Source organism: Schistocerca cancellata, chromosome 6 (assembly GCF_023864275.1).
Source record: "Schistocerca cancellata isolate TAMUIC-IGC-003103 chromosome 6, iqSchCanc2.1, whole genome shotgun sequence".
In the NCBI taxonomy this organism is placed as follows: Eukaryota; Metazoa; Arthropoda; class Insecta; order Orthoptera; family Acrididae; genus Schistocerca; species Schistocerca cancellata.
Genome location: NC_064631.1, coordinates 334,488,841 through 334,509,139, shown reverse-complemented (window position 1 = coordinate 334,509,139; position 20,299 = coordinate 334,488,841). Strand labels below are relative to the sequence as shown.

The 20,299-nt window shown below is 40.8% G+C and overlaps 1 protein-coding gene across 5 annotated transcripts in view; it reads right to left on the bottom strand.

The window, feature by feature from the left end:
• Positions 1-20,299, bottom strand: part of LOC126190652 (integrator complex subunit 14) — a 72,439-nt gene that overhangs the window by 14,352 nt on the left and 37,788 nt on the right. For all 5 annotated transcript variants that reach the window (XM_049931074.1, XM_049931073.1, XM_049931077.1 and 2 more), the window contains one exon: positions 12,212-12,382. In XM_049931074.1, coding sequence (XP_049787031.1) covers positions 12,212-12,382 — 171 coding nt within the window. The remainder of the gene's footprint in view (positions 1-12,211; positions 12,383-20,299) is intronic.

Below are 20,299 nucleotides of genomic sequence, written 5' to 3'. Positions count from 1 at the left end.
GATGTTTTATATGCAGCTATTATAGTAACAATTTGTGGCAACTTCTCGTACATATTGTCATTAACTTTGGGGATTGTTTTTATTTCACAGTTTTATATACTATCAAACACTTTTTCTCCATTGTTGCTCTCTCCACTGTTAGAAAAAAATTCATACATGTATACATTATTATGCAATGGCTTATATACACATTGATTGTAGCTTACATTTACAAAACATACTTTAAGATCTATCAGCTGTAGGCGTGTGCAGTGGCAACTACTGAAACCTTGCAGTCGCAGTACAGCCAACTACACACAAGCTGTCAAGTGACGTATTTCAGTTGCTCGGATATAACAACAAATTATATGTTGAAAAATTATTGTCATAAAATGGGAATATGGATTAGGTGGATGGTCTTATGTGTGATGCAACGGATCATATGCTTATGACGATAATGATTTTATGGCAACCATCAGTGTTGATACTTTTATCTCAGGGTATCCTGGAAGTCAATCTGGGAGTAATAAAAGATAATTGGAGGAGAGAGAAGCTCTCTTGAAGCAGTCAACTGGGAAAACCTGTCAATGCCATCACAATTAAAGACACATTATCACATTTCTAACATGAAAACAGAGGAAGGAAATTTTCTAATGCTATTAGTGGAGCATTCTGAATGGTCTAATTTGATAGGCCTTCCATTTACGCATCACTGAACTGTGACTGTAAACTAGCTACTCCTTTATTGGAAATCCTATTGCTTTTCTCATCACTTTAAATCAGTAATGAAAGATATCATTAAATTGCATGTAATTGCATTATAGAGGAAAATGCAAACCAGTTGGCTTCACCCAAGAAATGTGTGACTGGAGCCAATACAAACTGATTCTTTGTGACTGCATGCACTTGTGCCAGTGTGTAGTTTACCCAGTGGGCTGTTTAGACACACCTGAGGTTTCAGAGATCCTAGACAATATGGGCAGTGCTTGTATTTTACTATCATGAATTTATACAGTGGATATCATTGGCTTGAGATGCAAATAAAATCATCCATTAACTACATTTACTATCACTTCAGGACTTTGAGTACTACAGAATGCCCTTTGGATTAAAAAATGAACGCATCAGTTACATCTGATGTGTGAACATTTTAACCATACTAATGCATGGACAACACAGAGTGTATGAATCTGAATGATATACAAGGAGATTTCAAAAAGTAAGTTAAACATTATTATGGCAGACCATATAACTTTCATTTAATGCTGCACTACACTCCAAAGAGACACAGATACATGAAACTACTATTTTTCAACATAATCACAAAGTCTCTGTGAACAATGGCTGGAATGTTTTACGAACTGTTCAGTTCCTCAACGTCAGAAATCTGTTTCTTGGTCACAGGACTACTTGAGAACCACTGTGTGAACATACGGATCATTGGACAATCTCCCTTGCCCCAACGTATTTTCAGCTTGGGGGGAAAAAAAACGAAATCACATGGTTCATGATCTGGACTTTCCAATCAGCATCTGTGTGATCTGATCAAATTATTGGCACCATTTCAGTATGGCTGAGTGTGACTCTAAATTTGGTCCATATACCTTCAAAATTTCATGATGAATCTGCGTGTGATTTACACATTTTGCCAAGAATCATACTTTGGAGTATGTTTTCACCTGTTGCACCGTTTTAATCACTCACTCTTATGCACCTGTTGTCCATACCACAGCAAAAACCCAGCACGTGTACACTCTTCTGACAATGTGCCACTCTTGTTGCACAATGGTCTAGCATGGGACCAAATGTGTAGTTTATTTTCTGGAGTCCTTACATTTGCTCTCTAAGGACACTGACAGATGTGAAGTACAGATGTGCAACATCTTAAAATGCCTCACACTGAGTCTCAAAACCTGTCGCTCCACACTAGTAGTTTGATACTCGCACATCATCAACTGGGATGGAATTTGACCAGATCTCCATCTATTAGAAGCTGTAAAATTGTCAAGCCAGTTGTGGACTTGTAGAGGAAAGGAGATACATTTCACTGGACAACAAAAGGTGAGGGAAATGTGTCTTAAGCCAGGAAACAGATGGACCAAGTGTATTTGCTAGCTTATACTTCATGGCAACTTAACAGAGGTGAAGAATATTATACACTACAGATAGACAATCTAAATCTGACCTATGGTACTTCCAGTGTTATCTGACTGGATTAGTACACTGAGTAATTACCAACCATGCAACATTCAAATGGCAGCTGGTGCAAAGACGCATCCAGTCACACTGCCTGTCAGCAGGTTTGATTATGATGTGACACAATGGCCTGGATATGCACAAGGCAACAGAGATGGGCCGAGTCAAAACATGCAGTAGAATGTCAACAGTTCACACCAAAAGTGCAGTTTGTCAATGACAAAGGAATTCTGTTTATGGAAACAGAAGCATGGCACAAATCACAGTGCCAACTAGATTTCAATGTGCCAAAACTATAGCACAAACAGCTGTAACACCCTCACTGTGGAACTGGGCACCAATCTTTTTTCAGAATGAATTATCTAATTGCGTCAGCTCATTAAGATCCCCAATTTATGAAATAGTGGGCTAGTTCTCTACACCCAGCTCTCAAGGGACGTACAGAATTAGCATACATGATAGTAAAGGAAATGCGGAATCACTACGGAAATAGTTAGCATAATAGTTAACATACACTTCTAACATATGCGGTAGCCACATATAATTCAAAGGTCACAAGAGCTCAAGACTCCTTGTGTATTATATTGTGAATGGCTAGCAAATTGCTTCCTTGTTAGAACAGGATGTGCCCACCAACATCAGACATTTTTCACATTTGCAAAAAGATTAAAGTTTATGCTGAAGCCTTAGGAAGTCAAGAAACTAGAAGAACACGAAAGCAACACTTCTAAAATTATTATAGGACAGTGGGTATTCTTGAGTAATCTACAAACACTGAAGAGTAAACCAAAAAGAATAGTTACTGGTCGCTAGAACAAAACATTGAATGGTTCATAGCTTTACAATACATTCATATTAGTATGAAATGTTTGTTACTGAATTTACACCAGGGCTGAAGAAAGATTCTACACACAGCCATAACAATGTGTGCTTTCTCCTTCACTGGACTTGTGGTATTACCTGCTAAAGGAATTATGATTTACCACCACAGGCAGCACATCAATGAATCTGCAAGCGTAGTGCATGATACTAAGTGAACAAAGCATTTGTGTGCATACTGATGCAAAGCTGTTACCAAATGAATCCCATGTCGATTTCACAATATTATTCCATAATATTCTGCTAAATTGGGGGGAAATTTGCAAATTTACTGTGCTTTGTTTCTCTTTGCACCTGAAGTGGAGCTTGAGTGAAAACAGGCAGAAGAAGGTAGAGGAGGAAGGGGTTGGGGGGGGGGGGGCAGTAATGCAGAGCATAAAAATTGCATCATGCAGAAATGGGTTATGTAAAGATGCTGCACCGGCACTGCAAGGACGTCCCAACCACTTGCAGATGATAGTGGTTAGACCTTGTTTATACTTCTTCACAAACAACAGTGATAAATGCTGTAGTCACTGTTGAATCAACAACTATATGCCTGTCATGGGAAATATGGTACCCAACTTCTCCATGCTGCCATTACACTCTGGGTTCTGCAGTGGTGTCTGGTGCTATGTAAGACATGTTTCCTGAAGAACATCTTGGGGTTATCAAACTGCCTCTACTTGTTGACCATGATGTTGTCTGCCTGGATGAACACTACTTAACATGACACAGTATCGAGCCACCGACCTGTGAACCTAGTACCTCAGCGCACAGGGTTCAGACCCAGCTGACTCTTTCTGACACACAAGTTGAGCCAGGCCTATATTATTTGTGAATTCACATGGATGAAGACGGACAGTCTGGTTAAATACATCCAAATGTCTTTAGAAATGTAGGTGCATCCAGTGAAAAATTACACATTTTCAACACTAGACCATACAATAATGTGTCCTCACTGGTGACAATGAGATTAATTTTGTCTTTTAAACATATGCCCATTTTTATTGACTGTGTGCTTTTCAAAAAGAAGGAAAAAGTTCTAATATTGTCTTAAATCAGTTTTTGTGTAGTTCTAATTACATTAGATACAACTAAAACTACCTTGAAAACAAATGGCACACAAACAGTTTATGAGCATTCAAAATACACTGGTGTGCAAAACTTAAGGACAAAACTAGCTCACATGTTTTGCTTGATGGAACTCGGACCATATACAAAAAGAAATGTTGCAGTATACTACAGAAGATAACTACAAGAACTACTCAATGAGACAAACGGAAATGAACTTTTATTCAAAGACAATAATTACTCAGAAGTCACTACTATTTATCATGGCCCCCAGACATTAAAATAGGCAGGACATGGTTCTTAATAGGGCGTGTGATCACCATGGACAGCAATGCATGCACTGCCATGTGCTCCCATAATGGCCACAAGGTTGGTAAGGATTTCTTGGGGCAGGGTATCCCACTTCTCCACCAGTTAGCTAACAACTGTTGGATGGTCATTGACATGTGGGCATGCTGCAATACGTCCCCCCAACACATCCCACACATGCTCAATGATATTTAAATCGGGGAAACGGGTAGGCCAGTCCATTCGCTGAATATCCTCACATATGGAGAGCTCCTCCACCTGCGCTGTTCAATGCAGTTGTGAATTGTCATCTATAAAAATGAAGTCAGGACCAAATGCACTGCTCAAAAAAGGCACATGGGGGAGGAGTATCTTTTTAATCTTCAGGGCTATAAAAATGTGGAAATCATATGGAGTGAGATCGGGACTCTGTGGAGGATGTGTGGTGGCTCCACACGTTGCCAAGGCTGTTTCACCCATACTGCAGAAGTTTCATTGGGAACCCCTGTCATGTCCTCCAAGAATGAAGAAGAAGAACATGATGTTCCTCCAATAGAGACTGAAAGAACAGTTCGTCATCTGACTGACAAGTGCTCACCAGTAGTCCGAGATAAATACAGCCATCATACACCACCCAACTCCTTAAAGACTTCTGTTCACAGGTAACCATTGTGAAATAAATGGTTTTACTTCCTAGATTCATAGAAAGTAAAGAATGACTTCAAGTTTCAGTATAATTCAGTCAAAGTCCAGTGCACGAGTATACTTGGAATTTTATTAATGGTGCTCTCCAAAAATTTGCAGCTCTTTATTGTGAACTTTAAAGAGCTGCATTTATATGTCTGGATGTGATGTCATTCAATATAAAAGTTTTATAATAATAAAAAAATACTATTTTTTGGAACATAATTCGAAAAAAAATCAATATCTTAGGGGGTTAATTTCTACAACCTTGTCACATTCCACACTCAATTTTAAAACAATTGGTGTCACTGATCCTCCATTATAATTTTACATTTTGTTCCATAAACAAGTTGTACATAAATCACCAATTTTTGCAGACTACTCCAATTTGGATCAGTACTTTCAGAAACAGGAAGTAGATGAAGATAAGAGGGAAATCCTAAGGGTTGCAGGGATCAAATACAGGGACCAAAAGGTTATCTGCAAAATGTACACAGAATCAATTGAAGTACCCTCTGCCTCGCACTTCACATGGTTTCCACACAGTATAGGCACAGGAGATCTACTGTATGGCTGTGGCCACACCAGCCGCTACCACCATATGACTCAAAGGATATGAGAGGGAAGTAGAAGTTGTGGAGGGCATGAGAAAAGGCTGTAGTCTACTCATGATGTTAGCCAATCTGTACACTGTACAAGTTGTGAAGGAAACAAAGAAGAAATTTGGAAATGGAATTATAGTTCAGTAGACAAAATTAAAACTTTGAGGTTTGCCAGTGACACTGTAATATCTAGATGAATATCAACCAAAGTAAAAGAAGGGTGAGAATTAGCTCAGGAACCGAGACATTAAAAATAGTAGAAGAGTTTTGTTATTTGGACATTAAATTAAGTGTCAGTGGACAAAGTAGAGGAGTTATAACATGCAGAATGGCAATAACAAGAAAAGCATTTCTGAAAAAGAGACTACTGTTAACATAAAATATAAATGTAAACATTAGGGAAGCTTTTCTGAAGGCATTTTTCTGGAGTATAAGCCTGTACGGAAGTGAAATGTAGGCAACAAACAGTTCAACTAAAACTAAGTAAAGGGATTAATATAATAGAGGGAAACATTCCACGTGGGAAAAATATATTTAAAAAGAAAGATGATGAGACTTACCAAACAAAAGCGCTGGCAGGTCGATAGACACACAAACAAACACAAACATACACACAAAATCCTAGCTTTCGCAGCCAACGGTTGCCTCGTCAGGAAAGAGGGATGGAGAAGGAAAGACAAAAGGATATGGGTTTTAAGGGAGAGGGTAAGGAGTCATTCCAATCCCGGGAGCGGAAAGACTTACCTTAGGGGGAAAAAAGGACAGGTATACACTCGCACACACACAAATATCCATCCACACATACACAGACACAAGCAGGCTTGTGTCTGTGTATGTGTGGATGGATATGTGTGTGTGTGCGCGAGTGTATACCTGTCCTTTTTTCCCCCTAAGGTAAGTCTTTCCGCTCCCGGGATTGGAATGACTCCTTACCCTCTCCCTTAAAACCCATATCCTTTTGTCTTTCCTTCTCCTTCCCTCTTTCCTGACGAGGCAACCGTTGGTTGGGAAAGCTAGGATTTTGTGTGTATGTTTGTGTAAGTAAAGGGATTGATTGACGTAACAAAATTCTCAAGTATTAAGCAATTGTTGAATTGATAATGAAGGTAATGTGTGTGTGTGTGTGGGGGGGGGGGGGGGGGGATTCTAGGAGGAGGCTAAGGCTTGACTACAGTAAGCAGATTCAGAAAGATGTAGATTACAGTAATTCTGCAGAGATGAAGAAGCTTGCACAGGACAGACTAGCAAACAGAGCTGCATCGGCCCAGGTTCAGACTGAGACAAGAACGGCAACATTGACAATTGTGATAAAAATAATTATTTATATTTTTACACATTAACTAATTGTGAGGTGTTCACTCAAATCAATATCTGCAGACTGCAAGTGCCATGTCATCCAATATGATAATTAAAATATCCTCCATATTTTTATGTAACTGTGTATGTAAAAGTTTTGATACTTTGACTCTGCAAGCAAATAAAGGCAATTTATAGTCTGTGATACTCATTTTGCCTCAGTTTATTATGAGGATCTTTAGAGGCGTAGGTTGAACTTGCTTTGCTCACAAACCTTGCCTTTGACTTTCAATAATGTGAGCAGTAGCCACCACAACATTCTCTTCCACCTTGTTATTTTGTTTGAATTTTCCAATTTGAATGACAGATACCGACGTAATGAACAGGCACTTCACTAACTATGTGAAAGGACAAGAGTTAATTACAACTACTGAACCATGAACAGAGAGACCAGAATACTACATGGAAAGCAAGATGACAACATTTTATGTTGAAGTATCTCCCTCCATTATCTGCCACTGACAACATTCTAAACCACTTATCTGGTTAATAAGCTGCAGAAAATTCCATGAGCTGGCGAATATGAGAGAGTTTTGTTATTCAAATACTGAATTACAGAATGAAATTCATTGAACTGAAAAAAGAGAGGAAAAACAATTAAGCCAACCAAGGTGCCCCTGCTTTGATCTACATGTGTGTGCTATGGTAACATTTTAATGTTTGCTTGTTGCTGTGTAGCAGCTGCTTCACAGAAGAATTAGCCAGTATTAAAATTTGCCCAGTGACTGACTGCCCTATTGCAGTATCCACCATCTTCACCATCTTTGGGGAGGCTTCTTCCTTGATAATTAATAAAATATTCCATTGTAATGTTATGAACACTCTTTAAAACTTGTTATAGAGCACTGCATACTTATAACAGTTCTGCAATACAGGAGGTGTGGCTGGTACTTGAGGGCAGTACACTGCTTGTAAAAGGCATTGTTTGAGTCTATTTCTGATGCACAGCTTCAAAAAACAACAGTTCTTATTTTATGTAGGTAACTTGCTACACTTACTAAATATTTGACTAAAAGCATTGTTATAACCATCAGCTGTACATATTCAACTTTATTATCTATCAGTTTTGATTACTACAACCATTATCACTGGAAAAGAAGTATCAGTTGGATCAAAAATGCTTGGAGCACGACAAACATTGACACTAAGATACACACAATTTGGCTAATGTCATAAATCATACTGGTAGATTTAACTCCAATATATATGATAATACACACTGAGGTGAAAAAAGTCATGGGATGCCTCCTGATATCATGTCGGACCTCCTTTTGCATGGCATAATGCAGCAACTCATCGTGGCATGGACTCAAGTCACTGAAAGTCCCCTGCAGAAATATTGAGGCATGCTGCGTCTGTAGCCGTCTGTAAATGTGAATGTGTTGCCAGTGCAAGACTTTGTGCACAAACTTACCTCTCTATATGTCTCACAAATGTTCGATGACATTCTTGTCAGGCAATATGGGTGGCCAAATCTTTCACTTGAATTATTCAGAATGTTCTGACATGGCGCATTTTCATACATAAAACTTCCATTATTTTTTGTTAACATGTAGTCCAAGATTGGCTGCAAATGGTTTCCAAGTAGCTGAACATAATCATTTCTAGCAAGTGATCAGTTCAGCCGGAACAGAGGACACAGTCAATTCCATGGAGCCACCACCAGCTTGCACAGCGCCTTGGGTCCATGGCCTCATCGTTGGGGTCTGCGCCACACTCTAACCCTACCATCAGCTCTTACCAACTGAAATTGGGACTCATCTGACCAGGCCACAGTTTTCCAGTCATCTAAGGTCCAATCAATGGTCACGAGCCCAGGAGAGGGCTGCAGGTGATGTCGTACTGTTAGCAAAGGCACTCACATCAGTCGTCTGCTGCCACAGCCCATTAATGCCAAATTTCACCACACTGTCCAAACGGATATGTTGTACAGCTCACATTGATTTCTACAGCTCACATTGATTTCTACAGTCACTTCACACAGTGTTGCTTGTCTGTTAGCCCTGTGCAAACACTGCTGCTCTTGGTCATTAAGTGAAGCCCTTCGGCCACAGTGTTGTCTGTGATGAGAAGTAATACATGAAATTTGGTATTCTTGAAACCGTGGACCTCAGAATATTGAATTCCCAATTATTTCCAAAATGGAATGTCCCATGCAACTAAGCTCCTACTACCATTCCATGTTCAAAGTCTGTTAATTCCAGTTTTGTGGACATAATCAGCTTAGAAGCCTTTCCCATGCATCACACGATTATATATGGCAGTTTCACCAATGCATTGCACTTTCTTACCTATCTGTGTATATGTATATCGCTATCCCATAACTTTTGTCATTATTGGAGGTTAAGCAACTTGTGTGACTTATGACATTAGTCAAATAATGTGTGTTATACATACCATTGTAGATTATTATTGTATTTGGCTTGCTGTTGACTCGTTTATGAGTGGTATGCATTTTTGATCCGTCTGAAGTACTGCTTTTCTGCCAGTATTGATGGTTGTAATAACCAAAACTGGTAAAGAATAAAGTTGAATGTTTACAGCTGATGGCTATAAAAATTCTTTTCATCAAACCACAATAATGTCCAGCAGAAACTAGTGGGACCCATTACAGGACACAGTCCAAGCATTAATTTATTCCAGTTATAAGAACTGCTTTAAATAATTAAACCATACTTTAATGTACAACACAAAAATCTTTATCTTCCATCATAGTAACATCAAATGCACAGCTTTTTCAATTTAATTTTGGACTAACCCATGCCAACTTGGCCAAACAAGTCAATCTGATATTGCCAACAAAGACCAGTCAAACATAAGATTTGCAACACATACATTTTCTACACCACAAACCCTAAACAATGAAAATATGTTCTGCAACCTCCAGAATACTGTGTGGTCAGATGAAACATGAAACAAACACCAGTCACAACAATAACTAAAATATTTCATTTGAAAGTGTACAACGTTAAACTTGAGATTTTACACATTGTGTCTTAGAATTTCTGAATGTGTTACCTTCTCTTACTAAAATTAGTTACTTTTAGGGAATCTTGACTACATCTAGATTTACAACTCGTTCTACCAACAACTACAACTATCTGATAGGTACTCAGGTTATGAAGTTTTGTTTTTCAATATTATGACAAGAAAAGTGGAAAGGGAGAGAAATAAAAAGACTGGGTGTGGTGGTTGAATGACGGCTGTGTAGTGTTGGAATGGGAACAGAGAAGGGGCTGGACAGTAACTAACTAACAGTAACTAACGGAGGTTGTGGCCAGGAGGGTTAAAGGAACATAGAATGTATTGCAAGGAAAGTTCCACCTGCACAACTCAGGAAAGCTGGTGTTGGTGGGAAGGATCCACATGGCACAGGCTATGAAGCAGTCATTGAAATGAAGGATATCAATGTCTGGCAGCATGTTCAGCAACAGGATGGTCCATTTGTTTCTTGGCCACAGTTTGTCGGTGGCCATCCATGCAGATAGACAGTTTGTTGGTTGTTATGCCTACACAGAATGCAGCACAGAGGCTGCAGCTTAGCTTGTAGACGACATGACTGGTTTCACGGGTAGCCCTGCCTTTGATGGGATAAGCGATGTTAGTGACCAGACTGAAGTATGTGGTGGTGGGAGGATGTATGGGACAGATTTTGCATCTACGTCCATTACAGGGGTATGAGCCATGAGGTAAGGGATAGGGAGCAGGGGTTGTGTAGGGATGGACAATTATATTGTCTAGGTTCGGTGGACAGCAAAATACCATTGTGAGAGGGGTGGGAAGGATAGTGGGGAGGAAATTTCTCATTTCAGGGCATGACGAGAGGTAATCAAAACCCTGGCAGAGAATGTAATTCAGTTGCTCCAGTCCTAGGTGGTACTGTGTTACGAGGGGAAAGCTTCTCTGTGGCTGGACGGTGGGACTTCGGGAAGTGGTGCGGGACAGAAGATAAGGCAGCGAAATTTGTTTTTTTACAAGGTTGGGAAGATAATTTTCCTCCCAACCTTGTACAAAAGTACATCTCCCATGTAACTGAATTACATTCTCTGCTCGGGTTTCGATTACCTCTCATCGTGCGCTGAAATGAGAAATTCCCTCCCCACTATCCTTCCCACCCCTCCCACAGTGGTATTCTGCCGTCCATTGAACCTACACAATATACTCATCCATCCTTACACAACCCCTGTTTCCAATCCCTTACATCATAACTCTTACCCCTGTAATAGACCTAGATGCAAGATCTGTCCCACACATCCTCCCACCACCACCTCCTGCAGTCGTCACTAACATCACCTATCCCATCAAAGGCAGGGCTACGTGTGAATCAGTCATGTGGTCTACAAGCTAAGTTGCAAACAGTGTGCTGCATTCTATGTAGGCATGACAACCAATAAGCTGTCTGTCCACATGAATGGCCACTGACAAACTGTAGTCAAGAAACAGGTGGACCACACTATTGCTGAACACACTGCCAATCATGATATCCTCAATTTAATGACTGCTTCACAGCCTGTGGCATGTGGATTCTTCCCAGTGACACCAGCTTTTCCGAACTCTGCAGGTGGGAACTTTCCCTGCAATACATCCTACATCCCTGTAACCCTCTGCCCTCAACCTTTGTTAATCACTGTCCTCACCCATCCAGCCCCTTCCCTGTTTCCATTTCAGCACTACAAAGCCGTCATTACACCACCACATCGAGTCTTTATTATTTTTTTCTCTCTTTTTCCATTAAGTCCTCCCCCCCTCCCCAACCCTCTGTCTAACCTGCAGCATTTCACTGTCCACCACCCCCACCATAGTATTCCTCCTCCTCCCCACCCTTTACTCCTCCTTACCACCACCCAGTCACCACTCCCCTCATGCACTGGTGCTGCTGCTCGCAGTGTGGTTTCAGTTGCCTGAGACTGCAGTTTTGTTTGTTTGTGTGTGTGTGTGTGTGTGTGTGTGTGTGTGTGTGTGTGTCTTGTTGACAAAGGCCTTAATGGACGAAAGCTTTAACTGTGAGAGTCTTTTTTTTGTACATATCTGCAACTCAGCATCTCCACTATATGGTGAGTAGCAACTTTTCTTCTCATAGTATTGTTGCATTTCAGCCTGGATTTTCTATTGTTTAAGTTTTGTTTTTCAGTTTAATAATTATTTACAACATTCTGCCATACTGTTTTACTCACCTGGCAAGGTGTTGCACTTCCCCATTCACTCAATATAAGTCTATTTACTCCATGAAGAGCTGTTTCAACACATGTCTTATCAAATTCTTCTAGCTGCTGAAGCTTTGATTTTATTGTGTCAAAATCTCGTGTAAAAGGTGAAACAATTTCATAAAGTGATGAAAATGCAATCTGTACAAAAAAAGAATAACAAATTACAATGGTTATGTACTATGTAACATTAATGCACAAACTAAAGATAGTTACCAACAAGTACAAAAACTAATCACAAACAAATGTAGAGTAACTTTTGGGGGATTTCTGCACTTCTCAGATATATAAGTTTTGTTAACATGATAGCTACAGCAGATCCACTGAACATTTTAAGCTACATTTCACTTTTGAGATTAAAAAAAGAGATGATTCTAGGTCTGACAATTGCAGCAGACAATGAAGAACTTTACCCTGTATGGCCCAAAACATAAAAACATGAGGATTAGCAAAGTGCCATGCCGTCATTAGAAAAAATTCTTTGGGAGTTGTGTAATACCCAAACAAATACCTGAACACATTTACAAACATCTACTATAATTGAAACTACTTGTCACATTAAAACTGTGTGCCGGACCAAGACTCGAACTCGGGACCTTTGTCTTTCGCGGGTAAGTGCCATACTGGCAGAAATGAAACTGTGGGGATGGGTCGAGAGTCATGCTTGGGTAGAACAGATGGTAGAACACTTGCCCGCGAAAGGCAAAGGTCCCAAGTTTGAGTCTCGCTCCAGCACACGGTTTTAATCTGCCAGTAAGTTTCATACCAGCACACACTCCGCTGCAGTGTGAAAATCTCATTCTGGAAACATCCCTCAGGCTATGGCTCAGCCATGTCTCCACAATATCCTTTCTTCCACGAGTGCTAGTTCTGCAAGGTTCGCAGAAGAGCTTCTGGAAGTTTGGGAGGTAGGAGATGAGATAGAGCACTTGCCCATGAAAGGCAAAGGCCCCGAGTTCGAATCTCAGTCCGGCACACAGTTTTAATCTGCCAGGAAGTTTCATATCACTACACACTCCACTGTAGAGTGAAACTCTCATTCTGGAATTATTATTATTGTTCTTTCTTTCTTTTCTCAGACGTTATGTCTGGTCAAAAATGGAAAGTGACGCGGGCCTTGATCAAGCGTGACTTCCTTTTAACAGTACGGTATATGTTATATTGCATTTAGGAACTTTCGGGTAACTGAACATGTATCAATAATTATGGATTTCTGTAGTTGTATATATAAGTTTGGATGTAGCTGTATTGCATTGATGTACTGGTGGATATTGTGTGGTATGACTCCTGTAGTTGATAGTATAATTGGTATAATGTCAACTTTATCCTGATGCCCCATGTCCTTGACTTCCTCAGCCAACTGGATGTATTTTTCAATTTTTTCTCCTGTTTTCTTTTGTATATTTGTTGTATTGGGTATGGATATTTCGATTAGTTGTGTTAATTTCTTCTTTTTACTGGTGAGTATGATGTCAGGGTTGTTATGTGGTGTTGTTTTATCTGTTATAATGGTTCTGTTCCAGTATAATTTGTACTCATCATTCTCCAGTACATTTTGTGGTGCATACTTGTATGTGGGAACGTGTTGTTTTAGAAGTTTATGTTGTAAGGCAAGCTGTTGATGTATTATTTTTGCTACATTGTCATGTCTTCTGGGGTATTCTGTATTTGCTAGTATTGTACATCCGCTTGTGATGTGATCTACTGTTTCTATTTGTTGTTTGCAAAGTCTGCATTTATCTGTTGTGGTATTGGGATCTTTAATAATATGCTTGCTGTAATATCTGGTGTTTATTGTTTGATCCTGTATTGCAATCATGAATCCTTCTGTCTCACTGTATATATTGCCTTTTCTTAGCCATGTGTTGGATGCGTCTTGATCGATGTGTGGCTGTGTTAGATGATACGGGTGCTTGCCATGTAGTGTTTTCTTTTTCCAATTTACTTTCTTCGTATCTGTTGATGTTATGTGATCTAAGGGGTTGTAGAAATGGTTATGAAATTGCAGTGGTGTAGCCGATGTATTTATATGAGTGATTGCTTTGTGTATTTTGCTAGTTTCTGCTCATTCTAGAAAGAATTTTCTTAAATTGTCTACCTGTCCATAATGTAGTGGCAGGTCGATAGACACACAAACAAACACAAACATACACACAAAATTCTAGCTTTCGCAACCAACGGTTGCCTCGTCAGGAAAGAGGGAAGGAGAAGGAAAGACAAAAGGATATGGGTTTTAAGGGAGAGGGTAAGGAGTCATTCCAATCCCGGGAGCAGAAAGACTTACCTTAGGGGGAAAAAAGGACAGGTATACACTCGCACAGACACACACATCCATCCGCATATACACAGACACAAGCAGACATTTGTAAAGGCAAAGAGTTTGGGCCTTACAGTCAGGACGGAAGTACAGAGGCAAAGATGATGTTGAAAGACAGGTGAGGTATGAGCGGCGGCAGATTGAAATTAGAAATTAGCGGAGATTGAGGCCTGGCGGATAGCGAGAAGAGAGGATATGCTGAAGGGCAAGTTCCCATCTCCGGAGTTCTGACAGGTTGGTGTTAGTGGGAAGTATCCAGATAACCCGGACAGTGTAACACTGTGCCAAGATGTGCTGGCCGTGCACCAAGGCATGTTTAGCCACAGGGTGATCCTCATTACCAACAAACACTGTCTGCCTGTGTCCATTCATGCGAATGGACAGTTTGTTGCTGGTCATTCCCACATAGAACGCTTCACAGTGTAGGCAGGTCAGTTGGTAAATCACGTGGGTGCTTTCACACGTGGCTCTGCCTTTGATCGTGTACACCTTCCGGGTTACAGGACTGGATTAGGTGGTGGTGGGAGGGTGCATGGGACAGGTTTTACACCGGGGGCGGTTACAGGGGTAGGAGCCAGAGGGTAGGGAAGGTGGTTTGGGGATTTCATGGGGATGAACTAAGAGGTTACGAAGGTTAGGTGGACGGCGGAAAGACACTCTTGGTGGAGTGGGGAGGATTTCATGAAGGATGCATCTCATTTCAGGGCAGGATTTGAGGAAGTCGTATCCCTGCTGGAGAGCCACATTCAGAATCTGATCCAGTCCCGGAAAGTATCCTGTCACAAGTGGGACACTTTTGGGGTTCTTCTGTGGAAGGTTCCGGGTTTGAGGAGATGAGGAAGTGGCTCTGGTTATTTGCTTCTGTATCAGGTCGGGAGGGTAGTTACGGGATGCAAAAGCTGTTTTCAGGTTGTTGGTGTAATGGTTCAAGGATTCCGGACTGGAGCAGATTCGTTTGCCACGAAGACCTAGGCTGTAGGGAAGGGACCGTTTGATGTGGAATGGGTGGCGGCTGTCATAATGGAGGTACTGTTGCTTGTTGGTGGGTTTAATGTGGACGGACGTGTGAAGCTGGCCATTGGACAGGTGGAGGTCAACGTCAAGGAAAGTGGCATGGGATTTAGAGTAGGACCAGGTGAATCTGATGGAACCAAAGGAGTTGAGGTTGGAGAGGGAATTCTGGAGTTCTTCTTCACTGTGAGTCCAGATCATGAAAATGTCATCAATAAATCTGTACCAAACTTTGGGTTGGCAGGCCTGGGTAACCAAGAAGGCTTCCTCTAAGCGACCCATGAATAGGTTGGCGTACGAGGGGGCCATCCTGGTACCCATGGCTGTTCCCTTTAATTGTTGGTATGTCTGGCCTTCAAAAGTGAAGAAGTTGTGGGTCAGGATGAAGCTGGGTAGGGATTCCAGGCGTTCGAGAAAGGTCTGTTACCCCCGGAAACCATCCTTGTAACCATTGATGCCACGTCCTTATACACAAATATTCCGCATGTCCAGGGCCTCGCTGCGATGGAGCACTTCCTTTCACGCCGATCACCTGCCGCCCTACCTAAAACCTCTTTCCTCATTACCTTAGCCAGCTTCATCCTGACCCACAACGTCTTCACTTTTGAAGGCCAGACATACCAACAATTAAAGGGAACAGCCATGGGTACCAGGATGGCCCCCTCGTACGCCAACCTATTCATGGGTCGCTTAGAGGAAGCCTTCTTGGTTACCCAGGCCTGCCAACCCAAAGTTTGGTACAGATTTATTGATGACATTTTCATGATCTGGACTCACAGTGAAGAAGAACTCCAGAATTTCCTCTCCAACCTCAACTCCTTTGGTTCCATCAGATTCACCTGGTCCTACTCTAAATCCCATGCCACTTTCCTTGACGTTGACCTCCACCTGTCCAATGGCCAGCTTCACACGTCCGTCCACATTAAACCCACCAACAAGCAACAGTACCTCCATTATGACAGCTGCCACCCATTCCACATCAAACGGTCCCTTCCCTACAGCCTAGGTCTTCGTGGCAAACGAATCTGCTCCAGTCCGGAATCCTTGAACCATTACACCAACAACCTGAAAACAGCTTTTGCATCCCGTAACTACCCTCCCGACCTGGTACAGAAGCAAATAACCAGAGCCACTTCCTCATCTCCTCAAACCCGGAACCTTCCACAGACGAACCCCAAAAGTGCCCCACTTGTGACAGGATACTTTCCGGGACTGGATCAGATTCTGAATGTGGCTCTCCAGCAGGGATACGACTTCCTCAAATCCTGCCCTGAAATGAGATGCATCCTTCATGAAATCCTCCCCACTCCACCAAGAGTGTCTTTCCGCCGTCCACCTAACCTTCGTAACCTCTTAGTTCATCCCTATGAAATCCCCAAACCACCTTCCCTACCCTCTGGCTCCTACCCCTGTAACCGCCCCCGGTGTAAAACCTGTCCCATGCACCCTCCCACCACCACCTATTCCAGTCCTGTAACCCGGAAGGTGTACACGATCAAAGGCAGAGCCACGTGTGAAAGCACCCACGTGATTTACCAACTGACCTGCCTACACTGTGAAGCGTTCTATGTGGGAATGACCAGCAACAAACTGTCCATTCGCATGAATGGACACAGGCAGACAGTGTTTGTTGGTAATGAGGATCACCCTGTGGCTAAACATGCCTTGGTGCACGGCCAGCACATCTTGGCACAGTGTTACACCGTCCGGGTTATCTGGATACTTCCCACTAACACCAACCCGTCAGAACTCCGGAGATGGGAACTTGCCCTTCAGCATATCCCCTCTTCTCGCTATCCGCCAGGCCTCAATCTCCGCTAATTTCTAATTTCAATCTGCCGCCGCTCATACCTCACCTGTCTTTCAACATCATCTTTGCCTCTGTACTTCCGTCCTGACTGTAAGGCCCAAACTCTTTCCCTTTACAAATGTCTGCTTGTGTCTGTGTATATGCGGATGGATGTGTGTGTCTGTGCGAGTGTATACCTGTCCTTTTTTCCCCCTAAGGTAAGTCTTTCCGCTCCCGGGATTGGAATGACTCCTTACCCTCTCCCTTAAAACCCATATCCTTTTGTCTTTCCTTCTCCTTCCCTCTTTCCTGACGAGGCAACCGTTGGTTGCGAAAGCTAGAATTTTGTGTGTATGTTTGTGTGTCTATCGACCTGCCAGCGCTTTTGTTTGGTAAGTCTCACCACTTTCTTTTTAAATATATTTTTCCACGTGCAATGTTTCCCTCTATTATGTCCATAATGTAGGTTTTTTATATCTATAAATCCCCTTCCACCTTCCTTTCTGCTTAATGTGAATCTTTCAGTTGCTGAATGTATGTGATGTATTCTATATTTGTGGCATTGTGATCGTGTAAGTGTATTGAGTGCTTCTAGGTCTGTGTTACTCCATTTCACTACTCCAAATGAGTAGGTCAATATTGGTATAGCATAAGTATTTATAGCTTTTGTCTTGTTTCTTGCTGTCAATTCTGTTTTCAGTATTTTTGTTAGTCTTTGTCTACATTTTTCTTTTAGTTCTTCTTCAATATTTGTATTATCTATTCCTATTTTTTGTCTGTATCCTAGATATTTATATGCATCTGTTTTTTCCATCGCTTCTATGCAGTCGCTGTGGTTATCCAATATGTAATCTTCTTGTTTACTGTGTTTTCCCTTGACTATGCTATTTTTCTTACATTTGTCTGTTCCAAAAGCCATATTTATATCATTGCTGAATACTTCTGTTATCTTTAGTAATTGGTTGAGTTGTTGATTTGTTGCTGCCAGTAGTTTTAGATCATCCATGTATAGCAAATGTGTGATTTTGTGTGGGTTTGTTCCAGTAATATTGTATCCATAATTTGTATTATTTAGCATGTTGGATAGTGGGTTCAGAGCAAGGCAGAACCAGAAAGGATTTAATGAGTCTCCTTGGTATATTCCACGCTTAATCTGTATTGGCTGTGATGTGATATTATTTGAATTTGTTTGTATATTAAGTGTGGTTTTCCAATTTTTCATTACTATGTTTAGGAACTGTATCAATTTAGGATCTACTTTGTATATTTCCAATATTTGTAGTAACCATAAGTGGGGTACACTATCAAAAGCTTTTTGGTAATCAATGTATGCGTAGTGTAGTGACCTTTGTTTAGTTTTAGCTTGATATGTCACCTCTGCATCTTTTATCAGTTGCTCTTTACATCCTCGTGCTCCTTTGCAACAGCCTTTTTGTTCTTCATTTATAATTTTGTTCTGTGTTGTATGTGTTATTAATTTCTGTGTAATGACTGAAGTTAATATTTTGTATATTGTTGGTAGGCATGTTATGGGGCGATATTTAGCTGGGTTTGCTGTGTCTGCTTGATCTTTAGGTTTCAGATAAGTTATTCCATGAGTAAGTGTATCAGGGAATGTGTATGGGTCTGCAATGTAACTGTTAAATAATTTAGTTAGATGTGAATGTGCTGAGGTGAACTTCTTTAGCCAGAAATTTGGTATTTTATCTTTTCCAGGGGCTTTCCAATTGTGAGTAGAATTAATTGCTTGGGTGACTTCATGTTGCAAAATTATCACTACAGGCATTTGTGGTATCATCTTGTATGTGTCTGTTTCTGCTTGTATCCACCGTGCATGCCTGTTATGTTGTACCGGGTTTGACCATATGTTGCTCCAGAAGTGTTCCATGTCTGTTATGCTTGGTGGATTGTCTACTTTCATGTGTGTGTTATCTATTGTCTGGTAAAATTTCTTTTGGTTTGTGTTGAATGTTTGGTTTTGTTTACTTCTGTTTTCACTTTTTTTGTATCTTCTAAGTCGTTTGGCCAATGCTTGTAATTTCTGCTTCTTTTCATCTAATTGCTCTATCGCTTCTTGTTGTGAGATTTTACCTAACCTTTTTCGTTTTTTTTCTGACATTTCATTTCTTATAAATTGTGTTAGCTGTCCGATGTCTTTTCTCAGTTTTTCTGTTCTGATCTGTAGCCTGTGTTGCCATGCTGGTTTTGTGGGTTTCTTCTGTGTGTTGGTTGGTTCTGATCTCTGCCTAGTATGTATATTTAGTGTAGTGAGTGCTCCTATATAAACCAGTAGTTGTAACTCTTCCATAGTTGTGTTTTCATTTATTTTGTTGTGTATGATTGTGTTGATAGTTTTTATTGTTGTTTCAACTTGTGGGTTATTTGACGGTCTATGCAAGAATGGTCTAATGTCTGTATTTGTGTCTTTGTATTCTATATATGTCAGCTGAAATTTCTCTTCTATATCTAACATGTGTGTCACTTCGTGTTCTATTTGTGCTTGTTCTGGTGGCTGTCTTAAGGTTTCGTTTTCCTCTGATTGTTTAATTGATGCGTGTTGGTCTTTCTTTGTTTGCTCTGGGATGTTTGAGTCCATTACTGTATTTTCTTCTTCTTCTTCTGATTGCACATTATTTTGATCCAGTATTTGTTGTACCTGTTGTTTGATGTTTTCTAATTCTGACTGGGGTATCCTGTTATTTTTGATTATTACACAGATCTGATCAGCTAGTCGTCGTTCTGTTAAAAATTTTAATTCTGGGTGTCTGGTAATAAATGTTGTGCATACTTGTGATCTGTATCCAGTTGTGTTGGTTCCTAGGTTTGTTGCTTGGTATTAACAGAACATGAGGTGTCGATTAACTCCATCTGACCATCTCATCCTCTGTCTTTGTTTTCCTTCTAGGGCGGTTGCAGGAAGCATATCCTGCAAAACACCTCT